The sequence below is a fragment of the Pongo abelii genome, chromosome 1 (genome assembly GCF_028885655.2).
Source record: "Pongo abelii isolate AG06213 chromosome 1, NHGRI_mPonAbe1-v2.0_pri, whole genome shotgun sequence".
NCBI lineage: Eukaryota > Metazoa > Chordata > Mammalia > Primates > Hominidae > Pongo > Pongo abelii.
The window spans coordinates 207,216,298-207,228,204 of NC_071985.2; the positions used below are offsets into that span (position 1 = coordinate 207,216,298).

Consider the following 11,907-nt stretch of genomic DNA (forward strand, 5'->3'; position numbering starts at 1 on the left):
CAAGAAAGAACTCTGCACTGAGAGTGTAAAACATAGGCTCTAGTCCCTGACTCCAGCATGCACTTATGTGACTGGAATCAAATCATTTAATTTCTCTAGGTTGAAGTCTCCTTACCTTTAATATGGGATCACAATCCATCCCTTACAAGGTGGCTAACGAACAATATAAAAACACAAGGTGTTATTACTCACAGCATAACTTCATTATTCTGGTAGGTTGAGAGGCTGATGAGTTAAAAGAAAAAAAGCAACAACTGGACAGCTGTGTAGCATTTAATAGCCTGCAAAGGGTTTTCACATAATTTCATTTGATTCTTTGAACAACCACTTTAAAATGACACTACTGTTTTCATGCCTACTTTACAAATGATAAAACAGGATCAGAGTTGAAGAATATGTCAAAAATCCTCAACTGTCTGATTCCATTATATGGAGTTCTAGAACGGGAAAAACAAATTTATAGTTACAGAAATCAGTACGGTAGTTGCCTAGAGAGGAAAAGGAGGAGGTAGAACAGAAGTTGATTGAGAAGGGGCACCAGGGAATTTTTTGGAGAGATGGAAATGTCCTACATCTTTTTTTTTTTTTTTTTTTTTTTTTAAGCTGGAGTCTCGCTCTGTCACCCAGGCTGGAGTGCAGTGGTGCAATCTTGGCTCACTACAACCTCCACCTCCTACGTTCAAGTGATTCTCCTGCCTCAGCCTCCCGAGTAGCTGGGCCTACAGGCATGTGCCACCACACCCGGCTAACTTTTTGTATTTTTAGTAGAGATGGGGTTTCGCCATGCTGGCCAGGCTGGTCTCAAACTCCTGACCTCAGGTGATCTGCCTGCCTCGGCCTCCCAAAGTGCTGGGATTACAGGCATGAGCCACTGAGTCCGGAAGCCACAAGTCCTATATCTTGACAGGGGTATGGGTTAGATAAATGAATGCAATTGTCAAAACCTAAAATCTGTGCAGTTCACCATATGAAATTATAACTCAAAAAGAAATGAAATTGGCTGGGTGTGGTGGGTCTCTCCTATAACCCTAGCACTTTGGGAGGCTAAGGTGGGCAGATTACCCGAGGTTGGGAGTTCAAGCCCAGCCTGGACAACATGGTGAAACCCCATTTCTACTAAAAATACAAAAACTTAGCTGGGTGTGGTGGTGCACACCTGTAATCCTAGCTACTTGGGAGGCTGAGGCAGGAGAATCGCTTGAACCGGTGAGTGGAGATCTCACCACTGCACTCCAGCCTAGGCTACAGAGTGAGACTTCAACTCAAAAAAAAACAGGCCGGACGTGGTGGCTCACACCTATAATCCCAGCACTTTGGGAGGCCAAGACGGGCGGATCACAAGGTCAGGAGTTCGAGACCAGCCTGACCAACGTGGTGAAACCCTGTCTCTACTAAAAATGCAAAAATTAGCCGGGTGTGGTGGCGCAGGCCTGTAATCCCAGTTACTCAGGAGGCTGAGGCAGGAGAATCACTTGAACCTGGGAGGCGGAGGTTGTAGTGAACTGAGATCGTGCCACTGCACCCCAGCCTGGGTGACAGAGCAAGACTCTGTCTCAAAAAAAAAAAAAAGAAAAAAACTTAGTCCTTTGGGGCTGCTCTAATCCTGCACCACTAAAGGTGGAGAACAATGTTGAGAGGTAGAGAACAATGTTGAGAGATGGAGAGCTGGAGGTTAAATGTAGACAACAGAAGACATTCAAGACATTCAAACAGAACAGAAGAAACAAGCTGAAGAGCTACCTCTCTAACCCCTTAACAAACATACAAGCAAACAAATCTACTGTCATCTTAGGAAAATTACCAGTGAGAACCTGACACTTGAATAGCCTCAGGCCCTAAAGACCTTGCAAGGCAGCCACTGTGGATGGCACATCTGGGTTGGAACCCACCACTGACATCAGTCAATACAGTTGCTAATAACAAGTTTCAATTTTTTGAGCACTTCCTTTAGGTCAGTGCCTGTGCTACATGCTTTTCATTGTGCCATCTTATTTATCTTCAAATAATCTACTGAGATAGAGATTGCTAACCCCATTTTATAGATGAAGAAACTGAGGCAAAGGGAAGCTACATAACTCGCTGCAGGTCACAAAGCCAGACAGTGACAAAGCAGGGGTGCCAATGAATTCTGAGTGACTCCAGAGCTTAAGCTCCTAAGCATTAGGCAAAACTGCCTCTCAGTTACAAAAGAGAAGCTGGAGTCAACAAACGTAAAGACTTCTACAAGGTTCTGGTGAGAACCCCACTGCTATTTACTCAAGGAAAAAAATATCACAGCCCTGGCATCAAACTGTGTCCCTGTGCTAGGACACTGGGACCTGTGAACTACAGACCATATTTCCATTCTTTTTTTTTTTTTTTTTTTTTTTGAGACGGAGTCTCGCTCTGTTGCCCAGGCTGGAGTGCAGTGCCACAATCTTGGCTCACTGTAAGCTCCGCCTCCCAGGTTCATGCCATTCTCCTGCCTCAGCCTCCTGAGTAACTGGGACTACAGGTGCCGGCCACCACGCCCGGCTAATTTTTTGTATTTTTAATAGAGACGGGGTTTCACCGTGTTAGCCACGATGGTCTTGATCTCCTAACCTCATGATCCGCGCACCTCAGCCTCCCAAAGTGCTGGGATTACAGGCATAAGCCACCGCGCCCGGCCCTCCATTCTTCTTAAAAATTTCACCAAGATTGTCATATTCCATTCTTTTGTTAAACTTAATGTTTTCCAATTTATAACATGCATTATACCATAAAAAGTTCATGACCTCTGTGTAGAGTGATGTCCTGGTTTGCCGGGGAGTTTCACCAGTTTTAGCACTGAAAGACCTGTGTCCTGAGAAACCCCTCAGCCTTGGCAAAGCAGAATGAGTAGTCACTCAATGTTCATCCAGAAATGTCACTTCTAAGAATTTATCCAAAAAGAGTACTTTTTTTTTTTTAGACAAGGTCTTGCTCTGTCACCAGGTTGGATTGCGGTGACGTGAACACAGCTCACTGCAGCCTCAACCTCCAGGGTTCAAGTCATCCTTCCACCTCAGTCTCGTAAGTAGCTGGGACCACAGGCATGCACCATCATGCTTGGCTAATTTTTTTTTTTTTTTTTTGTAGAGACAGGATCTCACCATGTTGCCCAGGCTGAAACAGTACTATTTATAATGTTTATAGTAATGTCAAGTAATAGTGGAGCAGTTAAATTATATCAGATCCTCTTGATAAAATGTTCTACAGTCATTGAAACATACAGATAGAAAGCTTATATATACACCTTAAAAAATGCTTCCCCAAATGTTGGCTGGGTAGAGTGGCTCAAGCCTGTAATCCCAGCACTTTGGGAGGCTGAAGGGGTGGATCACCTGAGGTCAAGAGTTCGAGACCAGCCTGGCCAACATGGTGAAACCCCATCTCTACTAAAGATACAAAAAAATTAGTCGGACGTGGTGACGGGTGTTCAATCTCAACTACTCAGGAGGCTGAGGCAGAAAATCACTTGAACCCGGGAGGCAGAGGTTGCCGTGAGCAGAGATCATGCACTGTACTCTGGCCTGGGCAACAGAGTGAGACTCTGTCTCAAACAAATAAACAAAACCAAAATGTTAAGTGAAAATAAGGTTACTGAAGCTACAGATGCAATTTTATTAATGTTAAGTCACGTAGAGCATACAATAAGGATTGGATGAAGCATAAAATATAAACTATTGATTAAAATAAGAGGCAATTTTGTTCTTATTTCCAGTATTTTATGGTCATTCACTGGATGATTACTTCTTTATGTCATTTTTTCTTGAGATGGTGTCACTCTGTCACCCAGGCTAGAGTACAGGGGCACAATCTCTGTTCACTGCAGCCTCAAGCTTCCTGGGCTCAGATAGTCCTCCCACCTCAGCCTCCTGAGTAGCTGGAGGCACAGGTGTGCACCATCAAGTCTGGCTAATTTTTAAATTTTTTTGTAGAGACAGGGTCTGATTATGTTACCCGGGCTAGTCCTGAACCCCTGGGCTCAAGCAATCCTCCTGCCTTGGCCTCCCAAAGTGTGGGATTACAGGCAAAAGCAACCACGTCTGGCCAATGTCAAGATGAGACCTATAGCTAGCAAGCAAACAATAAAATACAGAGACAGATACAAAAAACACTCTCTAACCACAGCAAACCCAGAGCCTGGTTTTCTAGCTATAATCTACCTCTCCACAGACTGTTCACTTTGGGCTCTGCCATACACACCCACCTCAGCTAGCTTGTTGAAGCCCTGTGAGTGGCCTTCCTGCCGCTCCACCTGGCACTTCTTGGCATAGCGACGGTTCCCATCCATTATGAATGCAATGTGTTTTGGCATTGGGCCTGCCTGTGGAATAGGAAGACAAATGATGAACAGGTCTCATATTCTTCAGGGATAAAGGAAGACACTACACCCCAAGGTGATAGGTTTGGGCTATGTGATGAAAACCCTGACGAAGGGAATTGGGTACTTTGTGCTTTTAACTCAGTAAAAAGACATTAAAGTTTACTTACTTACTTACTTTATTTTGAGGCAGGATCTCACTCAGTCACCCAGGCTGGAATGCAATGGTATGATCACAGCTGACTGCAGCTTTGGCCTCCTGGGCTCAAGTGATCCTCCCACCTCTGCCTCCCGCTGAGTAGCCAGGGCTACCAGCACATGCCACCACACTTACCTATCCTTTTTTCTTTTCTTTTCTTTTCTTTTTTTTTTTTTTAAGAGATGGGGTCGGCCGGGCATGGTGGCTCATGCTTGTAATCCCAGCACTTTGGGAGGCTGAGGTGGGCGGATCACTTGAGGTCAGGCATTCGAGACCAGCCTGGCCAACATGGTGAAACCTAGTCTCTATTAAAAATACAAAAATTAGCCGGGCATGGTGGCACATGCCTGTAGCCCCAGCTACTCTACTTGGGAGGCTGAGGCAGGAGAATCGCTTGAACCCAGGAGGTGGAGGTTGCAGTGAGTTGAGATCGCGCCACTGCACTCCAGCCTGGGCGACACAACGAGACTCTGTCTCAAAAAAAAAAAAAGATGGTGTGTTTCCCTATGTTAACCAGGTCTCAAACTCCTGGGCTCAAGCAATCCTCCTTCATCAGCCTCCCAAAGTGCTAGGATTAAAAAAGGCATGAGCCACCATAGCTGGCCTACTTATTTTTATTTACATGTTTACTGAGCACTTACTACATGCCAAATACTATGCAAATATACTTCATCTTATCATAGAAGTCTATAAAGTAAAAAGTATTATCTTCATTTTACAGGTGGAAAAACAAGCTCAGAGAGTTCTAGTGACTTGCATAAGTCACATAGTTTTTTGTTTTTTTTTTTTTTTGAGAAGGAGTCTCGCTCTGTCGCCCAGGCTGGAGTGCAGTGGCACGATCTCAGCTCATTGCAACCTCCGCCTCCTGGGTTCACGCCATTCTCCTGCCTCAGCCTCCTGAGTAGCTGGGACTACAGGCACCCGCCACCATGCCCGGCTAATTTTTTATATTTTTAGTAGAGACGGGGTTTCACCGTGTTAGCCAGGATGGTCTCGATCTCCTGACCTTATGATCCGCCTGCCTCAGCCTCCCAGAGTGCTGGGATTACAGGCGTGAGCCAGCACGCCCGGCCCAGTCACACGGTTAAGAAGAGGCAAATAGGGATTCAAACTGATGTCCATCTCCTTCCAGAGTTAATCTTTCAACCATATGCTCTTAAGTACAGGCTTGGTTTAGTTGGTCTCCAACTAGAAAGCAAAAGGAAAAAAATTTTTTTTTTCTTTGAAACAGGGTCTTACTCAGGCCAGGCACAGTGGCTCACAACTGTAATCCCAGCACTTTGGGAGGCCGAGGCGGGCAGATCACGAGGTCAGGAGATCGAGCCCATCCTGGCTAACACGGTGAAACCCCGTCTCTACTAAAAATACAAAAAGTTAGCCGGGCGTGGTGGTGGGTGCCTGTAGTCCCAGCTATTTGGCAGGCCGAGGCAGGAGAATGGCGTGAACCCGGGAGGCAGAGCTTGCAGTAAGCCGAGATGGCGCCACCGCACTCCAGCTAATTTTTTTATTTTTTGTAGAGACGGGGGTCTCACCATGTTGCCCAGGCTGCTCTCGAACTCCTGAGATCAAGAGATCCACTCGACTTGACCTCCCAAAGTGCTGGGACTACAGGTTTGAGCTATCATGTCTGGCCAGGAAAAATTTTGATGGGCATAGTCAAATGAAGATGGTACCTTCTACAGAAAAAAGGAACTCATAGGGCCAGGCGCAGTGGCTCACGTCTGTAATCCCAGCACTTTGGGAGGCCAAGGTGGGTGGATCACTTGAGGTCAAGAGTTCAAGACCAGCCTGGCCAACATGTTGAAACCCCATCTCTACTAAAAATGCGAAAATTAGGGCTGGGCACAGTGGCTCATGCCTGTAATCTCAGCACTTTGGGAGGCGAAGGCGGGCAGATCACGAGGTCAGGAATTCAAGACCAGGCTGGCCAGTATGGTGAAACCCCGTCTCTACTAAAAATACAAAAATTAGCCAGGCATGGTGGCAGATGCCTGTAATCCCAGCTACTTGGGAGGCTGAGGCAGGAGAACTGCTTGAACCTGGGAGGCGGAGGTTGCAGTGAGCCAAGATCATGCCACTGCACTCCAGCCTGGGCGACAGAGCAAGACTCCATCTTGGAAAAAAGAAAAAAACAAAAACAAAAATTAGCCAGGTGTGGTGGTGGGAGCCTGTAATCCCAGCTGCTTAGGAGGCTGAAGCAGGAGAATGGCTTGAACCCGGGAGGCAGAGGTTGCAATGAGCCGAGATAGCGCCACTGCATTCCAGCCTGGGTGACAGAGTGAGACTCTGTCTCAAAAAAAAAAAAAAAAAAAAAAAGGCACTAATTCCTGACCTCTAGCCAACTGCTGACACACAGGAACTGGGGCACAACATTGCTGGATCTGGTGATCTTGCAAGAAAACCAAACATCAGGATTTTTATTAAAATTTTGCTTTTCAGCCAGGCGCGGTGGCTCACGCCTGTAATCCCAGCACTTTGGGAGGCCGAGGCGAGTGGGTCACGAGGTCAGCAGTTTAAGACCAGCCTGGCCAAGATGGTGAAACCCTGTCTCTACTAAAAATAAAGAAAAATTAGTCGGGCGTGGTGGCGGGCGCCTGTAATCCCAGCTAGTCGGGAGGCTGAGGCAGGAGTATTGTTTGAACCGGGGAGGCAGAGGGTACAGTGAGCCGAGATTGCGCCACTGCACTCCAGCCTGGGCGACAGAGTGAGACTCTGTCTCAAAAAAAAAAAAAAAATTGTTTTTCAAAGCAAACAAAAAAGACTTTTTTTGAGCCAAACAAAACTTACTTGGGGCCGGACGTGGTGGCTCAAGCCTGTAATCCCAGCACTTTAGGAGGCTGAGGTGGGCAGATCACTTGAGGCCAGGAGTTCGAGACCAGCCTGGCCAACATGGTGAAACCCCAACTCTACTAAAAATACAAAAAAAAAAATTAGCCAGGCAAAAAAAAAATTAGCCAGGCATGGTGGCCGGCACCTATAATCCCAGCTGCTTGGGGAGGCTGAGGTGGGAGGATCGCTTGAACCCAGGAGACAGAGGTTGCAGTGAGCCAAGATTGCACCACTGCACTCCAGCCTGGGCAACAGAGTAAGACTCCATCTCAAAAAAGAAACCACAAAAAACAAAACCCTTATTTGGCTTGGAACAGCTTTGAGTTGTCTCCCATAACACAAATGGACTCCTTAGCCTATTTTTCCTCACCTGGGAGGGCTCTTCTCTGACTGCTTCCTCATCAATACTTCTCCTTTTTCTACTTTTGTCTCTCACATACAGCCTTTCCAGCCCCCAAAATCCATTCAAGTTATGCAGCTTGTTCTTCCAAACATACCACTGCAGTGGTTCCCCAAGGAGATACTTCCCATTTCCTGGACTGCTTGAGATCACTTGGCATTTGTTTGTGAGCATGTGTGGGGCTTGTATAAAGGTTACTGACTCATAAATTCATTACTACCTGCTGCTTGACAGCCTGTGGCTGAAAAACAAAACCAAGCTGACTGGCCCCAATCTCAAACCTGTCTTAGGCAGATATAATATTGCTGTGATTCCTAGAGAAAAAGCTGAGGGAAGATTTGGGGAAGATAGGAGATAATAGTCTTCAAATGTCTGAAAGACAATCCTAATAATAATTAACAACTGCTAGACATTATGCTAACTGCTTTATATTAATGTCTCATAAATTCTCATAACAATTCTACAGTTGTTAAAGTCACATGATTACTAAATGATAGAACAGGACTTTCAGGCCAGGTGCAGTGGCTCAGTCCTATAATCCCAGCACTTTGGGAGGCTGAGATAGGTGGATCACCTGAGGTCAGGAGTTCGAGACCAGCCTGGCCAATATGAGAATCCCATCTCTACTAAAAATATAAAAATTAGCCATGTGTGGTAGCACATGCCTGTAACCCCAGCTACTTGGGAGGCTAAGGCAAGAGAACTGCTTGAACTTGGCAGACGAAGGCTGCAGTAAGCCAAGATTGCGCCACTGCACTCCAGCCTGGGTGACAGAGTGAGACTCCATCTCAAAATAAAAAAAAGAACAGGAATTTCACCCATGTTTGTCTGCCTCTAGAGCCCAAACTCTTTTTTTTTTTTTTTTTTTTTTTGAGACAGAGTCTCGTTCTGAACTCTTTTTTTTGAGACAGTCCCGTTCTGTCACCCAGGCTGGAGTGTGGTGGCACAATCATGACTCACTGCAGCTTTGACCTGGGCTCAAGAAATTCTCCCACTTCAGCCTTCCGAGTAGCTGGGACTACAGGCGCACACCACCAAGCCCTGCTAATTTTTTAATTTTTTGGAGAACCGGGGTTTTGCCATGTTGCCCAGGCTGGTCTCAACTCCTGAGCTCAAACAATCTGCCCACCTCAGCCTCCCAAATTGCTGGGATTACAGGCATGAGCAACCAGGCCCAGCCCCCAAACTCTTAACCGTTGCTCTACTGCCAGATCAAAGAATATATCAAAGATTAACCTATTTAAATCAAGAGGACAGTACATGGAACAATGGATCAACGTTCCAGGGAAACAAATTTCAGTTCTCTATAAGGAATACTTAGCAGTCTAGGCTGCGCAATGATATTAAGAGGCCTGGGCTTCCTGAAAATGTCAGAGTCAGGACAAAAGTCTACCAGAAATGTAGACCTGGAAGTTACCATTCTAAGACTCTTTGGTTTCCTTGCTAAATTCCACTTAACATCATGAACTGCTCAACTTTAATAACAGGTTTTGATATAAGATTATCCAACTGACCAGAAGGCCAGCCGGTGCTCTGGGCCATTGCTCACCTTTATGATGTTGGCACAGAACCGCTCCCAAAGTGACAGTTCTCCTTCCTTGATCCATGACATAGTTCTTTTCCAGTCAGAAGATCACTCCAGAACAACCAAACACCAGCCAGCTAATCTTGGATAAACAAGAAAGAAAATAAGAAGTCACCAAGGTTTGCAATGAGCTATAACTGACTTCTGGGGAATCAGATGGACTATGGAGAGCAGCCGGCATTAGAATCCAAAGACACTGGTCTAAGCCTATAATCTTTTACCACCCAGAGTTTTATAACGCAATGAGACCTCTGGAGGGCAAAAGCCTTTCTTTGGTTCTCCTGGCTTTGCAGACTTGTTCCCATTCCCATTTCCTCCGTATCTGCACTGACTTCTTCTGAACATCTAAGTCGGCTTCCTGCCACATCATGGTGCCCACATCTTGATCATTCCCCGTTTCTTCCTTCTCCATCTTCCCCTAAGCTGTTTCCAACTCTGCGCTCCCAGTTACTTACCCCTTCAGTTATCGCACCCCCGGTACTTCACGCCTCAGTGGTCTCCTGATTATTCCCTCAGTCGTCCCTTTGCTTCTCCCGCAGCTTCTCCCCGCCCAGTCACCCTCTTCTCCTCTAGTTCACCCCTTCAGTTCAGTGACACCTGATTCGCTCCGCTGGGCGCGTCCCCACCGCTTCAGTGGGCCGGCACTTCCTCACGACGTGGCGCTAGAAGAACACGTCATCTTTGGGCGCTGCGTCACGCCCCTTCCGTCACCCAAGTTGAGGGGGCCCTGCCCTGCGCCTGCGCCTGCGAGCTAGTGGGAGGGCGGTTCTCAGTCCCGCGGGGTGTGGAAGCGGGTGAGGGTGAGAGCCAGGCTCCCGTGACCGAGCGGGGCGGGAGGCTGGGCTCCAGGCCACGTGCTGGGGGAGCAGCTGGGGAAGACCGGGTTGAGCCCAGCGTTGGGAATGGAGGGGTCGGTAGACTCACAGATTGGGAGGCCTCTGGAAACGCGCCAGGGAAATGAGCCAGGGGCAAGAATCGAGGCGCTTCTCGGCCGTCGAAGGCAGCTTAGGACTGCTGAGAAACTGGGTAAGGCAGCGTCCTTACCTTGGAATGCCGCAGAACCGGGCTTCATTAGAACACTGGTGCATACTCTTACAAATTATCTCGTTACCTTTTCGTGTTTTATTTAGTGGATTTAATCGTCTGGGAAGTTTCTAGCAGCAGCCAATCTTACAGACGCGCAGAATATTAATCTATTTTGTGCCGACTTAAGGCACGCATATTTTAGGATTTGTGGATTCCCAAGACTTATCCCAACGAACAAGAGAAGGGGTAAGGCCAGAAAGATCTCTGCCATAAGAATGACTTCTAGGCCAGGCGCGGTGGCTCACGCCTGTAATCCCAGCACTTTGGGAGGCCGAGGCGAACGGATCACCTGAGGTTAGGAGTTTGAGACCAGCCTGACCAACATCGTGAAACCCCGTCTGTACTAAAAATACAAAAAGTGAGCCGGGCGTGGTGGCGGGCGCCTGTTATCCCAGTTACTCGGGAGGGTGAGGCAAGAGAATCGCTTGAACCTAGGAGGCGGAGGTTGCGGTGAGCCAAGATCAGGCCACTGCACTCCAGCCTGGGCAACAGGAGCGAAACTCCGTCTCAAAAAAAAAAAAAAAAAGCATGACTTCTGAAATAACAGGTGCTCGCTTTGGCAGTACATAAATGAAAATAACAGAAATTAACCCTGGTAGAAAAGTTAAGGGCATTAGCTCTACTGAACCTTTACAAAAAAAAGGGTTGCAAGAATTCTAGGCTCGCAAAAGAAATTAGTAGTTCAATTTCCTCAAAATTGAAAAAGGAGGAAAAAATTCTTTACAGATTCTTATACAACCAGTATTATTTTTATTTATTTATTTATTTATTTATTTATTTTGAGACGGAGTCTGGCTATGTCGCCCAGGCTGGAGTGCAGTGGCGCAATCTCGGCTCACTGCAACCTCTGCCTCCCGGGTTCAAGCGTTTCTCCTGCTTCATCCTCCTGAGTAGCTGGGACTACAGGCGAGTGCCACCAAGTCTGGCTAATTTTTGTATTTTTAGTAGAGACAGGGTTTCACCATTTTGGCCAGGATGGTTTCGATCTCTTGACCTCGTTATCTGCCTCCCTAGGCCTCCCAAAGTGCTGGAATTACAGGCGTGAGCCACCGCGCCCAGCCACAACCAGTATTTCTTGCAAAGCATAATACAACTTTATGTAGTATTATGTTTTGAGTGGAATAAAAATTCACAATTGTCAAAGAACCTTTTTGTCGAATTTCACTTTACAATATTATTAAAGAAATGAGGCAAGGAAGAGACGTTTTATTGGCAATTTCTAATTGATTATGTCTTCCACTCTTTCTAATGAAAGGAGTTATTTTAACACAGCAACATGATGAAAGAAAGCCCTAGAGATGAGTAGAAATGAATAGCGTTGAGCTTTTCCATCCTTCCTGCTTTGCAACCTGGGGAGTAAATTTCAGTCCAAGTTACTTCATTTTGCAGCAAGACAATTTAACGAAGTCCACTAGTAGTCTGCTGCTTCATGAGGTTCTACTGTCAGCTTTGACTTTTGGTACAATTAAGGAGCCCCAAAG

General features: G+C 46.5%; 1 protein-coding gene across 1 annotated transcript in view; it reads right to left on the minus strand.

The window, feature by feature from the left end:
- The window catches only part of DHDDS (dehydrodolichyl diphosphate synthase subunit), a 38,667-nt gene extending 28,735 nt beyond the window's left edge, over nt 1–9,932 (minus strand). Inside the window, 4 exon segments of the mRNA NM_001131595.1 lie at nt 3,912–3,914; nt 4,214–4,330; nt 9,305–9,422; nt 9,796–9,932. Coding sequence (NP_001125067.1) covers nt 3,912–3,914; nt 4,214–4,330; nt 9,305–9,367 — 183 coding nt within the window. The 5' untranslated portion in view covers nt 9,368–9,422; nt 9,796–9,932.
- Nucleotides 9,933–11,907: the final 1,975 nt, after the last annotated feature.